Genomic DNA, 19,005 nt, shown 5'->3' with positions numbered 1-19,005 from the left:
TACATCTCTCCTAATTCCTATCACCACAGCTTAAAGACGCCCCCCATCACATCACCGAATTCGTTAGCAACCATCTTCTCAGATCCAGGTCGCTCATGCACTGCTCTAAGCGCTTTGAATGTATCAGACCAGGACACGCTAACAGCATCCTTGTCACATGCGTCCAACTCAGGGCCGGCCACGGGCAAGCTCAGGGGGTCTGTTCCAAGGGGGAACTGAGGAGCAAATGACCCTCCTGATTCCAAGGACATATCCACAGCTGTTAGGCGGGTGGGACTTTTTTGGATAGCATTCGAAGAAGGCACGCTTTCTGGATCCGTTGGGTCGTAGCCCCGGAGTAAGGATTCGCTGTGAGGGCGGCGTCCGATAGATTTATTTGAGGCAGACAGTGGCAATTCTGTTCTGCGGTCTGAATTTCTTATTGGATCAAATCCATCGGGATTTCTGTCTACAGGGCCTTCGTTATTCTTGGAAGGTGTCGCAGCAGCGGCGTCTTGCTCTTGAGCTGCGCAATCGTGGTGCTGGCCTGGCAGGTTGCCTTCGCCAATTTCGTCATCTCTGTTTAGCCAGATTGCATCGTTGGGACGGTTGACTGAAGTTTCAACCTGCTCTCTGTCTGGATTTGTGATATCTATGCTCTGCGTGGGGGTGCGAGCTTTCCATCTCTCCGTAGGGCTGCCACAGCTGCTCATCACTACTGTGATATCCCGCAAAGTCCTAGCCAATCTCTCAGCTGGTCTTTGTAACGCAGACATATCAATGAAAAACTGGTGTAGAGTTTTCAAGTGTCCAAAAACCGAATCTCCTATGCTTTTGCCCTCTATGCGTGACATGTGGGCTAAAAGAACTCCAGCTGCAAGAGCGCCTTGCTGAACCGATAGGGGAAAGATGGCGCCAGGTTCAAAGTGTGCGCGAGACTCGAAAATGAGATCCGCTATCCGTCTAGCGTTTGTAAGTAGAATATTACAAATATATTCGGATAGCTGGTTGATGTTGACACCCGTAAAGCTGTCCATAATGCTCATTAATGTCTCCTGTGACGCAAAAGGACGATATAGTAGGATCAGGACGGCATGAAATTGTTGGCTGTAAGAGTAATCCTGTTAGCTGTTTTTTGCTTAATCACTTTTCATTTATTCCTTCTTCGCCTTAAAAGGTGGTCGAAAGGTTGGTATACACCTACTGGAGAAGAAAGAGGCTTGGATAATTAGGCTGCGTTGTTTGATAGCTCCAGCTCAAGTGACTCGGGAGACTGCTATACCAGCTCTGTAGACGACTGTGTAGTTCTGTTAACCTGGAGAAAGGGTTTTCAGCGGAGCGGATTGGTTGCGAATGAAGCTGCTCTATGGCATTCGTGGCAATGCTCATGAGCTCCAAGTGTGCATTGTAGATTTGTGAACTGAGATCCTGCTTTATCGTCAACGATGGTGGATTGCTGCGAAGGTGGTGAGATGTAGCAAAGTGCAAATCCCTAGACCGATCGCCCAGAGTGGTGTTGAAGTTGTGCTCGAAGAGAGACCTATGACTTAACGAGCGAGAGTACTCAACATAAAGGATCGCCGGAGTGTACGCATGGATAACTCACCTATCAATAAGGCTAGCCGCACGCAAGGCAATCCGCTGAACAATGATTTCGTCATCCGAAACTGGCGTATCAAGATCATGTTGACGATTCTGGATCTCTTCAATTATAGTGAAAGCAGTATCTGCAGGTCATGAATACTGGATTTCTTACCACGCGTTAGATGAAGACCTACCTAGGTAAAGCCTCGCTGAGTGGTCTCGTCCTCGTTCCCACTCGAGTTGGGCAAGAATAATGACAGCTTGCACGTGCGTGTTACTCCGTGGCTCCTTTCGTGTCGACAAGTTATCTATAACCAGTCGGAGCTTCTTGTGCAAAATAGAATCCCAATCAGGAAGGGAAAGCTGCATGACATCTGAGCGCCTGTGATCCGCGCGTCGAAAACCCATGGCGAGGACTGCGAGATGAAGCTCCGGAGAGCAGAACTCTCCATTCTCTTCCTCTAGGCTAGCTAGGAATGCCCCCTTGTGCACAACGGGTATACACGAGTTGGAGCGTGTCCAAAATTGCTCGAGTAAATAGCTTCGCAGACCAGGGTCTAGCCCCTTAATGATGGAAACGCAGTGATCTACCGAGTGGATCGCAGCGTCAGAACAGGATGCATCATAAAGGTCAAAGTCCAGACTGATCTCCTTCGAAGTGTTGCTATATTGTTGAATCGGATTCCTTCCTGTCCTAACGTTCCCAGAAGAGTCGAATTCGTCTCCAACCAGGAGACCCAACAGTCGGTCAGCCGATGTCTCATACGAAGCGTATGCATCGGTATTATCTATCCCCGAGATACTTGGTCTAGAATAGGGCCTGCAAAATTGGTCAGCGCAGAGCGTTTGCAGGCACTTTAGGTACGGCGGACAGGGACACTTACTCGCCGCGATGTGCGGACTTCGAATTTCCAGAGACAATTCGTGATCCGCGCCGATATAGACCTTTCTGGCTATCTGTTGCATGGAAGACCTATAAATCCAATCAGCATTTCTGCGTCTGTGTGGGAGAGGAGCGGATCGCTTGGTGGTCTAGAATGAACCTTTGATCGTCGGGTTGGACGTGAGTGGTACCTCATTGGGGAAAGACCTTGCCCAAAGTCAAGTAGAGATGCCATTAAGCTCCCCACACAACGCCCGTTGCCCGTAACCGGCAGAGGAAAAGCTCTAGAACATTGAAAGATGGGAATTTAACAAGTTCAAAGGAATTAGTGATCTTCCACCAAGTTCTGGCCCCAATCACTACCCCCTCACCTTGGCATCGGGGGGATGCGATCTGTTGGGGCGCATGTAGACCTTACTAAATCAACTCGAACCTGCCTGTGCGGGGATTTGGTCGAATTTAGGAATTGTAAATGAACAATCACTCAGTAGTATTTTACACAGATCAAAAAACATAAGTCGCTATTTTCGGTCTTGGGAATCGAACGCTGAATAGGCAGAAATATTCGACGTCAAGTACGAAAATCATAATTTCTCAAACCGTGACACTGTTCCAATGGCTTATCCATCTGTGAACATGATTATGGGTATGGTTCTCCATATTGAGAGAGCAGGCAATTCTTTGAAGCAGGAAACCGTTCGAATTGCAGAAATTTAAAACACCGCTAACTAGCAGCCTTCGCGGGAGACAATGGTTAAGATTTTCCAGTGAGAGGGTCCCCATCCAAGTACATAGGTGGATGAAAAATAGTGGAAGTATAGTGACACATGCCAAACAGAAGTATAAAAGACAGTAGTTCGTTAGTCAGTTAATGTATACGTCACTGAGTTTATTCATCCTAATTAAGAAAGGTGTAAAAGAAACTTTGCAGTTCAGGGTCGTGGCGAGGTCGGTCTACTTGAAGGATCTACTTCCCCGCGGGGAAGAGGGGCATGTTACACTAGAGCCTCGGTGAACGGAATGAATACAGGCGAGGAGGGGCAGGTTACAAAACACCCAATGTATAGTTAAATAAAGGGGTAAAATAAATATACACAATTTTTGGCCGGCGAAGATAGTCTTCTTACGCAATCCAACATGATGCGCTTCTTCTGGCTTGGTGCCGCCTTGGGGACAACTGCTGTCTTGGCTCAAGGCATAAGCAGCTGTCCTGGGTACGCTGCCGCGAATGTAAAGCACTATGACAAGACAATAACTGCGGATTTGACTTTAGACGGCAGCCCGTGCAACGCGTATGGGGATGACATTAAGGATTTGAAGCTGCTTGTTGAATACCAAACAGGTGGGTACTGGTTGATAACAAATGTCCAGTAAACTAACGACCGGCAAGGGAATCGGTTGCATATCAAAATTTACGATGCCAATGAGCGTGTATATCAGATTCCCAATGACTTGCTAGCAATGCCCGAGTCTGAAAAGTTCTCAGAACCTGAAGACTTGGTCTTTTCTATGCAGCACGCACCCTTCTCGTTTTCCGTCACTCGCAAGTCCAACGGCCAAGTCCTCTTCAACACTACCGGCCAGACGCTCGTTTTCGAGTCACAGTATCTCAGGCTTCGAACCTCGCTGCCCAGTAATCCAAATATCTATGGCCTGGGCGAGAGTTCGGATCCTTTCCGCCATGATCCTCAGAACTACTCGCACGTCGATTGGAACTCTGGTCAACCATTCATGCCGCAAAATTCCAATTTGTATGGTTCTTATCCTATCTACTACGATCATCGCGGCAGCAAGGGTACTCATGCGGTATATCTCCACAACTCAAACGGGATGAAGATCAATCTTGGCGCGGATACAGAAGAGTTTCTGGAATATAACACTATTGGAGGCGTTTTCGACTTTTATTTCCTCTCTGGACCAAGCCCAAAAGATGTTTCAGTCCAGTTCGCTGAAATAATTGGCTATCCGACTCTAATGCCGTACTGGGGCTTTGGTTTCCATCAGTGTCGATATGGCTACCAAGACACCTATGAGACAGCCGCTGTAGTAGCAAACTACAGTGCCGCAAACATCCCGTTGGAGACTATCTGGAACGACATCGACTATATGGACTACCGTTCCACATTCTCTTTGGACCCGCTGCGATTTCCTTTGAGCAGAATGCAACAGTTCGTCAACTATCTTCATGACCATGACCAGCACTACATCATGATGGTAGACCCTGCCGTCGCCTCTCGAGACTATCCACCCTTCCACGACGGTATGGCCAAAGACGCGTTCATGAAGCAGGACAATGGCACCTTATACACAGGGGTTGTCTGGCCGGGACCGACTAACTTCCCCGATTGGTTTGCACCCAACGCACAAGCCTTCTGGGACCAGCAGTTCGACACATTCTTCAACGCTGCTAGCGGTGTGGACATCGATGGGCTTTGGATAGACATGAATGAGGCATCCAACTTCTGCGACTATCCATGCCCAGATCCAAAGCAGTTTTCTATCGAGAGCCGGGACCCGCCACGTCCACCTCCGGTGCGAATGTACTCGCCGTACAAGATTCCCGGATTTCCTGAGAACTTTCAGCCGCATTGCATGGCTACTGTTACTTTCATGGTGGACTCTGAGATTCCAAACGGGGATGACCTCCTCTTACTTGGAAGTGCGTTATCGATAGGGAACGACACGCCATTCTATGCGCCAGACATGCAAGGCACGAATGGGACCTGGAATCTCACGGTTCAGTTGCCTGCGAATTCAAAGGTTACATATTCGTATCCTCTCTATACACACGAGGGTCTTTACATATTCGAGGCACAAAATCGGACAATCCAAACAAAAGACTGTGGCTCAGTGGCTTCAGTCTCAGATCACTGGACGGTCCCTAATACAACCGCAGTGGCCGTCCCTGAAACCCAATATGCTCTAAATCGGTCACACCGTGTGAGAAGGGATGACGGCTCTTCCGACCCGAAAGGATCCATGCAGGGTTTGCCGGGACGTGATCTGATCTCTCCGCCGTACGATATTGGAGCTTATTTCGGCCCACTGAGTTCACAAACCCTGCCGACCAACTTGCACCACGCCAATGGCCTAGCAGAGTACGATGTCCATAATTTCTACGGGAGCATGATGGGCAGACGTAGTCGCAATTCGTTGATAAAACGTCGACCGGGGAAAAGGCCGCTTATGTTAGTTCTCGAACACGTTGATAATTTGAAGCTGTCCTTGCTCACATTCTGCACAGCATCACGCGTTCAACTTATGCTGGCGATTCTGCTCGAGTCGGGTAAGCCTTACCCGTATCTAACCTCTCTTCCAGAACTAACATTCATCCTCAGGCACTGGTTCGGAGACAACCGCTCCATTGACAGCGACTACCGCCTCCAAATCATCCAGATGATCCAATTCGTCGCCATGTTCCAGGTGCCAATGGTAGGCTCCGACGTCTGCGGCTTCAACTACGACACCAACCCCATCCTCTGTGCGCGCTGGGCGGTTCTCGGAGCATGGAATCCGTTCTACCGCAACCACGCAGAGGAGACTACCATATACCAAGAATTTTACCGATGGCCAATTGTTGCGAATGCTGCTCGCGGAGCCATTGCCACGCGATATAAGCTCCTCGACTACATGTACACAAACTTTCACCGGCAGAGCACAACTGGCACTCCGATGCTGACTCCGTTGATGTGGGAGTATCCCGATGATGCCAACACCTTCGCCATTGACTTGCAGTTCTTCCATGGCGATGCTTTCTTGGTGTGTCCCGTCACGACGCCTAACGAGACGAGCGTGACCTTCTACATGCCAAAGGACACATTCTATGACTTTGACACTTTTGAAAAGATCGAGGGAAAGGGAGCTAATATAACTCGCAATAATGTCGGATATTCTGAAATTCCTGTGTACATCCGAGGTGGCAACATCATCGCCATGCGCGCCAAAAGTGCCTACACAACAACAGCACTCCGGCGAGAAGATTTTGAGCTCATCATCGCTCCTGATGCTCATGGGCGTGCCTCGGGAGACCTGTATCTTGATGACGGCGATTCTCTGGAGCCCACCGAAACCAGTCTACTTCAGTTCAGCTATAACAAGGGTGTCCTGGAAATGGACGGCAGTTTTGGCTACCAACCGGGTGTAAAGATCTCCGCAATCAAGCTGCTTGATGTCGCCGAGTCAAAGTGTGGCGGACACAATGCGGCAAAGCAAACACTAACGCAAAGTGTGGAATTGCCCTTAACACACAAGTTTTCGGTCAACATTGATCAATGTTGAGTGATATCAAGCGGACTCCGCCTATTCCTATTAGAAACTTCCAGGGTTTCAAGGTGGGGCATCTGTCTAGATCGCCGCCGTAACAAGTCCATTGGACGAGTTGAGTTTTATCCATCGAAGGGAGTTAAAGAAAAAAACAGATTTAGCTATCCAACAACCTTCCTCTTTGACTACAAAGTCCGACAAAATACAATCACCTTATGTCATGTGTCCCAGTAGCAAACTTAACACTCGCCACGACGATAGCCATAATAGTCTCAACCTCCGCCTCCGTACGCGGCGCATAAATCAATATATACTCGGAGGGAATATTTGATCGTGCCCCAAAGCTCAAAAGAGACATTGCCCAAGCACCAGAGAAAGCGTGACGCTGGGCCCATCCTGCTTCGATAAGCTTTTTGCCTTGATAGTTATGTTAGTATCAGAAATAGATACTTGGAACCAATTGAGGGAATGGATGAGGTAGAAATACATACAATCAACGGGTGACAGAACCATGTGCAATGAATGATCTTTGCCCGTATGCACATGTGCTATCTCCCCTCTTGTAGCTTTGAAAATCGGCGAGGCGGGCATATGATCAGCGAGGAAGATTGCTTCTGTGTGCCCCTCCGCCAGAGACTCGGACACTTTGACAATGTGGGTGTTTCGCTTTGCGAAAGTGAAGAATTCTTCACGCATTATCTGTGTTATCGTTAGCTATCAATCTATTTGTAATGATAGCACCGCTGAGTGATATAAACATACATCCATAATGGCAGGATCCGGAATCTGCGTCAACTGCCTCTGCGGCGCAACATGCGGTCCTACAACAGGTCGGTCAGACACACTCCTCGAGCTGAGTTGCTCTGCCGATAGAGCCAGGAATCCTTGTTGCTGCTGTTCGGCACGTTCGTACTCGGCCGTGCTGAACATTTCCCGGCCTAAGGGTTGGAACAGGCCGCGCACGACAATCCAGCCGAGGACATTGCTCGGGGGTCCGCCCTGGCCGTAGGATTTGAAAATGCGATAGTCGCGGATTGCGGTTGGGAGGATAATGGCTGTCCCCAGCGCGACGGAAGCAGCTAAGATAAGGGCGTTGCGAAAATATTGAGACCCTTCGAGGGACGGGTCCCGCAGGACGCGGCTCAGTCTGTCAATAATAGCCGGCATTTTGATTTTACGGTAGTGGTTTGGGTGGAAGAGAGACAGAAAGTCTTGTTGCTAGCTTTAAATATGTCGACGCTAGATTCGGTCATCGGACTCTATCGGCGCGAGGTCTTGTTCAGGGGGCAGGAGGGCGGTGATAGCCATCTGGTACAAATATAGATAGTGTCACTTTACGATGCAGACTCGGTCCCGGGATCAATAAATTGACCCCAATCCCTAGCCAAATTGGTACAGAAAGCATTCCATTGTGCTCTGCATTTTGGTATTTGGCCACTCCCAGGATCGAGAATGAAGGGGCCGCAGCACTTGGGCCGTGCAGGTTGAGAGATACCGGCGGGTCCTGAGTTACGCGCCCCCTCAAAATCCCCGAGTCCGGGTCCGTGTCCTTGTCCGACTCCGTTCCGGCGGGGATCGGAAGAATAAGGCTAGTGCGGAAACGTGATAATTTTTTTGTTTTCGATCATTTTCAATCTAAAATCATCGATTGCAACCTTATCAACTCTTGGAAACTGTACATCAAGAAAATACAGCAATGCGCTCTTGAACAGAAAAGCAGTCATCAAGAATCATGATCGACGAGCCTCTATTTCGTATACTGTTTCTGCAGAAGTTTGGCGATTGTCTGCAGCTGAATATTGCTGGTACCTTCATAGATGGCGCCGATCTTGCTGTCGCGGAACATCTTCTCAGCAATACCCTCACGCACGAAGCCCATACCGCCCATCCACTCAACAGCCTGGCCGGACACGCGGCCGGCAACCTGTGACGCATACAGCTTGGCCATGGCGGCGTCCTGGACGAAGTCCTGGCCCGCTTCCTTCTTGCGCGCAGCGTTGTAAACGAGCGCACGGGCAGCAGCGATCTCTGTGTACGCCTGCGCAATCTGGTGCTGCATGCCTTGGAATTCGCCAATGAGCTGGCCGAACTGGCGGCGGTCGTTCCAGACATAGCTATTTCACATGTTAGCTCGGGGGATGCAAATACGGTGATAGCGAAACATACCTGGCGGCATTTTCCCATGCGCCAAGGGCTAGACCTGTCATTTGGGCGGCAATACCAATGCGACCCTCGTTGAGTACGCTGATGGCATACTTGTAGCCCTGGCCCTCCTCACCGAGCAGGTTGCTCTTGGGAATGACCACATCGTCGAAATTGAGCACACATGTGCTGCTGGCCCGGATACCGAGCTTCTTCTCCTTTTTGGCAATGGAAAACCCAGGGGTATCCTTCTCGACGATGAAAGCAGTGATACCCTTGTAGCCTTGGGACGGATTGATGTTGGCAAAGACAATGAAGATACCCGCCTCCATAGAGTTGGTGATCCACATCTTGGAGCCATTAAGCTTGTAGCCATCGGCAGTCTTCTCGGCCTTAGTCTGCAGAGCAAAAGCATCGGATCCAGACGCCGGCTCAGACAGGCAGAACGAGCCGACGGTACCGGTAGCCAGTTTAGGCAGCCAAGTACGGTGGGCCTGTGCGTCACCGTACTTCATGATAGCAGTGTTGACAAGAGTGTTATGCACATCCACAAGCACACTGACGCTGGGATCGACGCGTGCGAGCTCCTCGATGGCCACAATTGCCGCCGTGAAGTTCATGCCCGCTCCGCCGAACTCCTCCGGCACCTCCACGCTCATCAGACCCTGTTCGAATAGCCCCTCCACCACGGCCGGGTCCATTGTCTCGGCTTCGTCCATGTCCCGAACCTTCGGGCCGATCTGTTCCTGGGCGAATTTCGACACTGACTCCGCCATCAGCGATTCCGTCTCCGAGAGCAGGCTGATTGGGGTGGGCGTGAGGCTGGACAGGTCGACCTCCCGCCGGCGGGAGGTGGTCGAGAAAGCATATTTACTGTTGGCCCCGATGGGTTAGCATGGAGTACTCTTAAACCCCCCGACTAGAATTTCGGTGTTAATCATACCTCTGCTGCGGCACGCGGCTAGCTAGTGGCCGCTGGCCCAGCCGGGCCGAGGTGGCAGTGCGCGACAGGGGCCGCAGGGCACGGGCGATGGAGGCCATTGAGAGTGAGGGGAAGGGCAGTCAGTGCAGCAGTAGCGAATAGTTGGTGGAAGAGAGAAAGAGCAAAAACATAGGAAAGAGGGAATCACAAGGGAGTAGCACAACCTCGGCTAGCGGCGGCGGACTGGGGAAACGATCAATTGGTGGGGCCTAAGAATTGATGCCTGAGGCAGAAGATTGGTTGTAGACTACCAAGTTTCATGGAATGGAATTGGTGCGGTGCTTGGAATCACTGCCGCAGGAATGATTATGGGAGCAGCTATTGTTTTTCCGTGGTAGAGCTATTAATTGTGGGGTGTCAAGAGTATCTCTTTTCAAACGAAGAGCTTTTGCCCTGCCCGTTGTTGAACTCTTCATGTTTATTGTGTGCCGCTATATACTTCCCACATGAGACTATCAAAATTCGGCGCTCCAGTAAAATTCATAAATCCTCCTGGCATCAGATCATTCAACCAGCTCGTAGATTCGGTGTTCAAGTCTTCGCCATCTAGCAAGCTAGTCATTGGTCCCATACCAGAATCAGCTTGAATTGTCTCGTCCAAAATCACATCCTTATCTTGTGTCCGCCTGATGCTACCGGCCATGGTATTCGAAGAAAAGGTTCTGCTTGAGCAAGGTGCAGCAGACGATGCCCCTGCACTCCGCACTTTGACTAAGCGCTGGATAGTAACTCCCGTCAGTTCGTGAATACAATCCCTCGCCCTTTTGGCTTCAGTCCAATACTCTCCAATACTGCTGAGAATATTCAAACTGATCCCTGTATCGGCAACAACCTCATCGATCTGAACCCGCGCGGCGATCTGGGGTAATCGCCACAGGGTATGAAGTATAATCAACGTGCTCAGAAAGAGCGAGTGCACAATGAGCCGGCTGTATAGAAGTGCTTCTTCTCGGTAGAGCTCACCAAAGGCACGAACAAGCTCCACTGCATGTGTGAAGCACAGTGACAGGGACTCCTCCGAAGGGTCTGGAATGCCGGGGCTTGGTCGTAAAACCAGAATCATCATCTCGTGGTACTTTGTCTCACAGATCCTGGAGATTGACTCCATGCCAGCTGAGCTACGGATTTCCGAATGCCATGACTCGAGCTGCTTTATCATGTCGGATTGCCAGAGGTGGATGTCTGGAATTGGGGGTAATGCATAACGCGGAACGTCTCTGGAGATGCTGTGCATAATATACTTGATCTCGGAATTCATGCGCGCTAATTTGAAGAGGTGAATGGAGTAGGTCATGTGTGAGGGTGGGCTGTCGTTTGTCCTCTCTCGAGCCACTGTCTCTGTGAGACAGCTGTCTGAAATGTCTGATGGGAACTGAAATTATTGTGAGCAAAACATTCTTTCACAGCTTAATTTGAAACTTACCCGGAGCTCACATGCTTCATCCCGGACACCTATGGGCCGTCCCATCATTGTTCCAAGTGTTCGGTCTAGCGTATACACTACCCAAAAGATCCGGGTTCTCATCTCCTGCTGTAGGAAGGATATGGGGAACGTCGAAGATGCACGGACATCGCGTTGCAAGCCCAGATCAATTAGTGACCCCAGACATTGATAATTGAGACTCCATATATTGACCCCGCAGGACGGATTGTGTAGAGCATAGACCATAAGAAGCAGCAAACTCTGGAGTCCTTCCAATGTACCTTCAGCATATGCCTGATCAAAGAACTGTGTCGCGGCTGTATAATATCCCTCGGCGGGAAGACGGATCTTGAAACGCCGAGATAGATCCGACGCTGCTATTGCAAGCACCATATACACATGAAACGCCATCGAAGGGTCGGGGGCAATTGCCCCGATTGAGTACATCTCCTCCAGCCGCTGCATGTGAGATGGCTCATGCAGAAATGGGTAGATGAGATGAACAGTAGCAAAATATTTCGAGGTTAATTCGATGGCGTCTTCCTTGTGGGTAGGCAATGATGCTGGGCTGTTAAATAGCTCCGCTGACAAGGAAATTGGCTCATTAACATTGCCTCTGTTCCTTTGTGGACGTGTTCGACGCCCAGCACTGGAGAAGACGAGGTTTGCGAGAAAGTATCCACTTGAAGGGCCAATGTATCTGGGTTCACCTCCAGCAGAAAGAGATACTAGGCCAATTTCATGGGCTTGTCTAGAGCTTGTCCGGGATGGTTGTGCATTACTTTGCTGTGGACTTGGTGATCGACGATTTGTAGAATTATAAACTGCGGTCTCGTCATGTTGATTGACTCCATCCACTGCGATTCCAATATGGGAAAAATCGTTTAATTGGGGATTATTTTCGAGCTGGGTGGTTGAACCCTGTTCGTTTACCAATGACTCTAGCTCTTGTATTCTTTGCTGGAGATTGGCAATGTATCTGACTGCAGTTAGCGGATAGGTCTGTTATGTCAATTTGCTTTTACTTACGAGCGGCTGACTTCCTGCTTGCCATCATTTATGCAAGTGGCATTGGCCTTTGCGCATGACCCGCATCGAGGCAGGGCTCCGTTGCAGCGGATTTTCCGGCGCTGGCAGCGGCGGCAGGCGGCAGGGTTCCGAGGACGGCGTGGGGAGTCCATGTAACTCATACACTTATGACGATAATTGATTTGTGAAATGAAAAGAAGAATGGCAGGTGACTAACAGTACAGACCAATGAATTGGCAATATAAAAGAAGAAATCTTTGACAAAGATGAGAATAACGGGAAGAAGCGGGGCGGTCCCGCCGAACGGAAGACATCCGAGTTTCCCGGTATAAAGGCAGCGCTCTTTCCTGATTTACCTTTTCTCAACATCAGTTCAAATCAAACACAATGACAATTGTTCACATAGGTCGGTAATAAACCCCTTATTTGAGTCCTCTAACTAATGCTCGGATAGTCCTATTCAAATTCCGCGCTGATGTCGGCGACAAAATCAAACAAGAGTTCCTCTCACAGATCAAAACACTCAAATCTCTGTCCTCTGTCAAAGACCAGAGACTCATTGTGGGTGGGCCATCAATTACATTTCCAGTGGAAAAAAGTAAAGGATTTCATTATTCCTTGGTCAGCTACCACCAAGACCGAGCGGCTTTGGATGCATACCATGCAAGCAGTGAGCATGAAAGGTGAGACTCTCCTGCCCAAGGGGCCATACAATGTCTAACTTTATCTAGAGTAACGAGTAAATTCTTTATTCCGTACAAGGAAGATCTTGTCCGCTTTGACTTTGAGGTGGACCAGGCAGATGAGTCATTACTGGGCTTTTAGATCCGATCGGCTCTTCGCAGAAAAACAATCTCAGGGTCATGATTTCTGAATTCTGTATAGCATGACTACACTACAGTATCTGGATAATAGACCCAATGCTTCCTGAGCAGTCCATTCCTATTCATATCGGTATGTTATGTGGATCAGACATGCACGGGTTTGGTATTCAGGTATTGGTAACAAACTGACCCGTTGAGCATCCCATTTCCTTATTTCGCCATAAATTCCACCACTACAGCGCTTGTAAACTGAATTTGGTGAGGCGTCAGATCCAGGGATTGACTCTCATAATCGGTAGCACCACCCGCAAGTGACGAAGTGAGGCCTCCGTCCATGCTCCGTCCTCGCTTCGTCGCTATCATCGAGTGAGTGGCCTTCTCCTGGATATCCACGGGGACGACCTCAACTCCAGCCACCTCGGCGTAATCCCTAGCTTTGTTAATGGCATCGCGAATAGCCTCCTTTCGCGACTCCGAGCCCAATGCTTTTTCCGTGTCTTCAGTCAAGCGCCAATTGATGCCCGATATTTCCACATTGGGACGCCAAGCGAGACTGCTGACCACCTCGCTCATTTTGGTGAAGTCACGGAAGACGACTTGAATATTCATATCGGCGCGATGCTCCCTCTGCCGGCCCCTTTCTTCATTGGTGTCTCTTGTCCAGGTACGCAGATGGCCAGCGGAGAAGTTTATGACAGCAGCATCAGGCTTCACCTCACCGTCCTCTGTTTTGGCCGACAGATCTCGGAATAACTGATGTAGCTCTTTGAAAGTCTCGGTGGCTTCTTTCCCCACGACTTCCTGTGCAAAGCCGCGAGCTGAGACGTTGATGGTCAATATTCCGCGTTCGGGGTGTCGGAAAATAGATGATGTGCCAGTCACTGTGATTTTTAAGGGCGCCATGACTGTGCTCGGTAGTTGCTTATTGTTTTTCTGAAAGACTAGTCGCGGGGTTAAATACCAAGCTATTCGAAAATGTGGCTGAGACATGGCCCCCAATGGTGGAAGACTTGGCTCGGAAATGCTCACAATCAACTAAATAGCCAACGGTTTGATAAGTGGTGGGCAGTCACTTGTTTACATCATAAAGAATGATGGAAATTCAACAAGGGGAACATCTGATGAGTCAATGAATATACTACGAAACATGAATAAGACTTAAACGATTGACCTTGCCCGACAACTCACTCTATCAGAAGGCGCTCCCGGAGATCCAGGCGCTCGGCCTCGGGAAGGATGTCCAGAATAAGAGCACCTGTAGATTTTGCCCGTGAGATTGTCAAGGATGTCATGGGTGGACGACGGGGCCTGTGTGGTGTGTACAATGGTGCCATGGTGAAGTTTACGTTGATATTCATGCTGATGTTCATTATAGTGAGTGTGCCTTCTTTTGGTCCCGGTGAGCTGGTTACTGATTCGTATTCTGTAGGACCGGGCGATGAGCAGCGGATCTAGGCTGGATCGTCTGCCTTTAAAGAACCTTGTAAGAACAGGATAGATGATTAAATAGAATAACAACTATCTTTATCGAAGCCACACCGTGTTTCTCCATGGAATAGCATCGCACGGACCATTCTCCACCATCGGGACAGTTCCGATGCGGCACCCATCCGCCTTGAGTAATTGGTACAAATACTCCAACAACCAATACTCGACCTTCCACCTTTCAACCACACGGCTCCAACTCTTCCACAGCATGACCGCCTCCGCAGAGCACGTCAAATCTCTACGCCTTGTCCAACCATCCGATCTCGAGGAATTCGTGCAACAAATTTTAGTTGCCAATGGCACCTCCACTGAGCATGCGGGAATTGTAGCCAACTGCCTCGTGCAAGCCGATCTGCGCGGCGTCGACACCCACGGTAGCAATCGCATCCCTTCATACATGGAACGAATCCGCCGCAAAGCACTAGACGCCACAATCACCCCGGAGCTTCGGCAAGTGACGCCAGCCGTAGCACAGGTCGACGGCCGCAACGGGTTCGGATTCGTCGCAGCGCATGCAGGGATGGTGCGCGCAATCGAAATGGCGCAGCAGTTCGGCATTGGGATGGTCTCCATCAAGCATTCGAATCATTTCGGTATGTCGGCTTGGCTAGTCAAGCAGGCGCTGGACGCCGATATGATGTCTCTGGTATTTACGAACTCGTCTCCCGCACTGCCGGTCTGGGGCGGCAAAGAGAAGTTGATGGGCGTGTCGCCAATTGCCTGTGGCGCTCCCTCTGAGAACCCGCGGCGGCCGTTCATTCTTGACATGGCGCCGTCTGTGGCCGCTCGCGGCAAAGTGTACAAGGCCCTTCGGCGTGGCGAGAAGATTCCCACGGACTGGGCGCTTGATGGAGAGGGAAATCAGACTGATGACCCTGCAAAGGCTCTTGAAGGTGTCATGCTGCCGATGGGCGGACCAAAAGGCTCCGCCTTGGCCATTATGATGGATGTTTTCTCTGGCGTGTTCTCGGGGGCTGCGTTCGCAGGCCATGTTACCAATCCCTACGACCCGTCCAAACCAGCTGACGTCGGTCATTTTCTGATTGCCGTCAAACCGGATCTTTTTATGACAATGGATGAGTTCAAGTCGAGGATGAAGTACCTCTATCAGCGGGTCGTCAACTCCGAAAAGGCGGCTGGTGTGGAGCAAATTTATTTCCCTGGGGAAATTGAGATGATCACTGAGGAGCAACGGTTATCGGAAGGAATTCCATTGGCCGAGGCGGAAATTGAGGCTTTGAATAAGGAGGCAGATCGTGTAAACGTTGCGCATTTGAAGGTACAGCCTCGGGTCGACAGCTAAATGCAGGATAAATTGGGTTATCTATCATTTATCTTGAACCAACACGGTCTTCACAGCGTAACGCCTCGCAATGTACAATATCAAATTTGTGTTACAGCTTAAACATGATATATAATCGAATTTCCACCCTTTCTACCATTCAAAGTTTCGAGCGACGCTCCTTATGAACATCAATAATCCGATACCCAAGCGTCTTCTCCCACATCTACTTCCTCGCCTCAGCAACAGTACAAGTGAGTAGTCTTCCAATATCCATTGACTCAACAGCAAGCTCATTAACATGCACAAAAGTTGCACTGGAGTGAGGCGATTTTCCAATTTAAAAGCAATAATAACACGCGCCCAGACCGCCAGAACCATTTGCGTTTGCGGCGCCTGTCAAACCATCCAGAAAAACGAGTGAGCAATTTCTCATACTCTGCCAGCGTAATGGATACTTCCTGCTCGTGCGCTGTCTGCGCTAGCAATCTCGCCGCGTTGACGATCTGCTCCTCGTCCAGTGCAACCCATGGCGGACACGAGCTCGTGCACTTTAACGGGGGTGCGATGTCACCAACTGGATATGACCGCCTCAGTTATTATTGAGCACTTCTCCTAAATAGAGGGAAGGTAGGCTATTCAAAAGTACCTCAGTCATGGTACTACATTCCATCTGGCTAATGGTTTTGTATGTAGAGTTGATTATACACCCAAGGAGGCAAGGATAATATGCTATAGGAGTATTTTTATCTTGATAGTTCATATCATATGTCTTTTCTTCTTGATCATTGTTACATTGTAGAAGAATGATGGCGCATGACACGGAACGTATAAACTTATATTTAGTAACAGCGGCACGAGTAGCTGCCGCTCCTTCTATCAGAATCGTACAAAAAATTGGTCTGAAATATAAAAAAATCGTTTAAGCAAAACTCTACCATCTCGATTACTTCTGACTTGCATCGCGTCGACATAAAATGTCATAGCGGAAGTTCAAAGCACTTGAGGGAGCAGAGCTATGCTTTTAGTTCGCACGGTGAATGTCAGGTCGTCGTGCCTCACCAGAGGGATCAGATCCAGGAGCTTCTTCTTGAAGCACCGGAGCGGCAGGTCGCCTCTCGCCGCCAGATGCAGGAGCTTCATGGATCAATTTTGGAGTAGTGGTGCTAGACGGCGAAGAGGATGGCAAGACCGTAGAGCCTGTCGGTGTCGGCTTGTTTCCACCATCGCCGCCGCCAAGAGCACCACCAGGGCCACCATGAGGGCCGCCATGAGGACCACTACCATGACCATTGGCGTCACCGCCATGAGGACCGCCCTGAGGACCACTGCCATGCCCATTGGCGTCACCGCCATGAGGACCGCCCTGAGGACCACTGCCATGACCATTGGTGTCACTGCCATGAGAATCGTCCTGAGAACCACCATCATGGCCTTCGTGGCTATCGCCATGAGAATCGTCCTGAGAACCACTACCGTGGCTCTCGTGGCTATCGCCATGAGCATCGCCGGAGACGACCGAAGACCCAGAGCCAGTGGGAGTGGGAGGTGCAGAGTGGCTTAGGACGTTTTTCGAAGGCTGGTCACTGGGGGCAGGAGTCGAAGGCTCAGGAGTCGAAGTAGCAGCTGCATGAGCAGGTACATTTCCTGCTCCCACATTATTGCCGTTAATATGCTCCAGGGTGTTCGCTCGGCGCAGAATCTCTATGGGCATCGACATCGACATGAGAAAACCATTCGCATCTATATTTCCAGCCACAGCATCAAAGGCATCCTGCAATGCGCTAGTCACCGTTGGCAGGGGAGCCACAGACTGGCCCGCGGTGGATTCGTAGCCTCCCATAGGGAAGTAATCACAGTTGCCACTCGGTCCGCAATCGCCTTTCTCCTCGCGCTTCTCCCTAGGACCGGTTTCGCGATGAGCACCCTCGGACACGCCATTCTGTAGACCGTCCTGCTCTGGCTTGTCCGAATCTCCAGTCAAAGCGCTCACGCCAGGTTTGGCAGTGACACCCGGTGGCCTAGACGGGAGGCGGGGGGTACCGAATGGGGAGGGCAAACGGGTGGATGCAGGAGCACCGGGCCCAGCCGAGCCGGACATGCCACGGTCAACCTCCCTCAATTCTTGGAGCAAAGATGAGAACTTCTTCACAATTTGGCGGATAAGGCTGGCGTCTGCGTCGGCGGGGTCTGCATCGGTAGGGCCAGCAGGGGACGAGCCGGGAATATGTGTTGCACCAGGAACAATGGGAAGGGTAGATGATGGCGGCCAGAGACCAGCACCAGAGCCAACGACATCACCAGGACCAGTACCAGTACCGGCACCAGCACGATTGCCAGCACCAGCAGGGTACGAGCCGGGAACTTGAGTTGCACCAGGAACAATGGGAATCTTAGATGATGGCGCCCGGAGACCAGCACCAGAGCCAACGACATCACCAGAGCCAGTACCAGCACCAGCAGCGCCGGTACGATCACGGGAACCAGCTCCTGATCCAGATGGCGAGTTCTGATCCACAGCGACCTGCTGGGCAGGTAGGGCCACAGCAGAGCCCAAAAGCCCGGCGGCGACAAAGCCGGCGTACCTCATCGTGAGAAGAAGGGAGAAAAGATGATAACAGAAATGATTATTCGAGAATAATCAAACAAAAACAAAGCTTTATAGTTGATGTATAAAGACGATGTTGCTGTGGTCTGGCCTACCAGAGGCAATTGAATGTGAACGCGAGAAGAATCAAGGAGCTTGCCGTTGAATGACAGTCAATGTGAGATGTGCAGGCGGGCGTATTTATAGACGTGACTGAGAGATTCCTCGACTCCTTCCAACAGGAAAGGATTTTGATAGTGTGAGGCAATGACCAAAAGTAGTTGGCCCCGGATCTGCGCCAGTGTGCGCCACGGGGCCTGCGCTTAACCACAACGGGTAAAATTCGGTTTAGTTCCTGGAATGCGGATCAGCACGATCCTTCAGCAGTAATCCTCCCAGGGGATTGAACTATCTCAGGGGAATGCAGATAATCCACGATATTAAGACGTCACGCCTGGAATTGGCCCTAGGTCTGCAGTGTTCGTCGAGCTTTTGCCATCGGTTCTCGAAGAAGCCGAGGTTTCGTAAAGGTGTTTATA

General features: G+C 50.2%; 9 protein-coding genes across 9 annotated transcripts; 4 read left to right on the top strand and 5 right to left on the bottom strand.

Moving 5' to 3' along the window:
• Positions 1–20: 20 nt before the first annotated feature.
• N7510_001271 (fungal specific transcription factor domain-containing protein) lies at positions 21–2,853 on the bottom strand (the record flags this gene model as incomplete). Its single annotated transcript, XM_056973198.1, has 6 exons — positions 21–1,086; positions 1,262–1,519; positions 1,586–1,706; positions 1,758–2,383; positions 2,448–2,536; positions 2,818–2,853. The coding sequence occupies 6 exons, from the start codon at positions 2,851–2,853 to the stop codon at positions 21–23; spliced, it is 2,196 nt and encodes a 731-aa protein (XP_056838315.1).
• Positions 2,854–3,583: 730 nt separating this feature from the next.
• N7510_001270 (glycoside hydrolase family 31 protein) lies at positions 3,584–6,724 on the top strand (the record flags this gene model as incomplete). The annotated part of the gene is made up of 2 exons (XM_056973197.1): positions 3,584–3,788; positions 3,837–6,724. 2 exons carry the CDS (start codon positions 3,584–3,586, stop codon positions 6,722–6,724), a joined length of 3,093 nt encoding a protein of 1,030 aa, XP_056838314.1.
• Positions 6,725–6,917: 193 nt separating this feature from the next.
• Positions 6,918–7,876, bottom strand: N7510_001269 (uncharacterized protein; the record flags this gene model as incomplete). The annotated part of the gene is made up of 3 exons (XM_056973196.1): positions 6,918–7,126; positions 7,201–7,408; positions 7,472–7,876. 3 exons carry the CDS (start codon positions 7,874–7,876, stop codon positions 6,918–6,920), a joined length of 822 nt encoding a protein of 273 aa, XP_056838313.1.
• Positions 7,877–8,456: 580 nt separating this feature from the next.
• Positions 8,457–9,892, bottom strand: N7510_001268 (acyl-CoA dehydrogenase; the record flags this gene model as incomplete). Its single annotated transcript, XM_056973195.1, has 3 exons — positions 8,457–8,823; positions 8,876–9,724; positions 9,795–9,892. The coding sequence occupies 3 exons, from the start codon at positions 9,890–9,892 to the stop codon at positions 8,457–8,459; spliced, it is 1,314 nt and encodes a 437-aa protein (XP_056838312.1).
• A 359-nt stretch (positions 9,893–10,251) lies between these two features.
• Positions 10,252–12,437, bottom strand: N7510_001267 (Zn(II)2Cys6 transcription factor; the record flags this gene model as incomplete). Its single annotated transcript, XM_056973194.1, has 3 exons — positions 10,252–11,205; positions 11,257–12,235; positions 12,286–12,437. 3 exons carry the CDS (start codon positions 12,435–12,437, stop codon positions 10,252–10,254), a joined length of 2,085 nt encoding a protein of 694 aa, XP_056838311.1.
• A 235-nt stretch (positions 12,438–12,672) lies between these two features.
• On the top strand, positions 12,673–13,110 carry N7510_001266 (Dabb family protein; the record flags this gene model as incomplete). The annotated part of the gene is made up of 3 exons (XM_056973193.1): positions 12,673–12,691; positions 12,740–12,968; positions 13,017–13,110. The coding sequence occupies 3 exons, from the start codon at positions 12,673–12,675 to the stop codon at positions 13,108–13,110; spliced, it is 342 nt and encodes a 113-aa protein (XP_056838310.1).
• Positions 13,111–13,319: 209 nt separating this feature from the next.
• Positions 13,320–14,012, bottom strand: N7510_001265 (SIMPL domain-containing protein; the record flags this gene model as incomplete). The annotated part of the gene is made up of 1 exon (XM_056973192.1): positions 13,320–14,012. The coding sequence occupies one exon, from the start codon at positions 14,010–14,012 to the stop codon at positions 13,320–13,322; it is 693 nt and encodes a 230-aa protein (XP_056838309.1).
• Positions 14,013–14,805: 793 nt separating this feature from the next.
• On the top strand, positions 14,806–15,900 carry N7510_001264 (Ldh family oxidoreductase; the record flags this gene model as incomplete). The annotated part of the gene is made up of 1 exon (XM_056973191.1): positions 14,806–15,900. One exon carries the CDS (start codon positions 14,806–14,808, stop codon positions 15,898–15,900), a length of 1,095 nt encoding a protein of 364 aa, XP_056838308.1.
• A 1,237-nt stretch (positions 15,901–17,137) lies between these two features.
• Positions 17,138–17,443, top strand: N7510_001263 (uncharacterized protein; the record flags this gene model as incomplete). Its single annotated transcript, XM_056973190.1, has 1 exon — positions 17,138–17,443. The coding sequence occupies one exon, from the start codon at positions 17,138–17,140 to the stop codon at positions 17,441–17,443; it is 306 nt and encodes a 101-aa protein (XP_056838307.1).
• Between the last annotated feature and the right edge of the window lie 1,562 nt (positions 17,444–19,005).

The sequence above is a fragment of the Penicillium lagena genome, assembly GCF_028827675.1.
Source record: "Penicillium lagena strain IBT 129212 chromosome Unknown utg000001l_segment0_segment0, whole genome shotgun sequence".
NCBI lineage: Eukaryota > Fungi > Ascomycota > Eurotiomycetes > Eurotiales > Aspergillaceae > Penicillium > Penicillium lagena.
The sequence above is the reverse complement of the archived record's forward strand: the minus strand, read 5'-3'. Positions and strand labels throughout refer to the sequence as shown.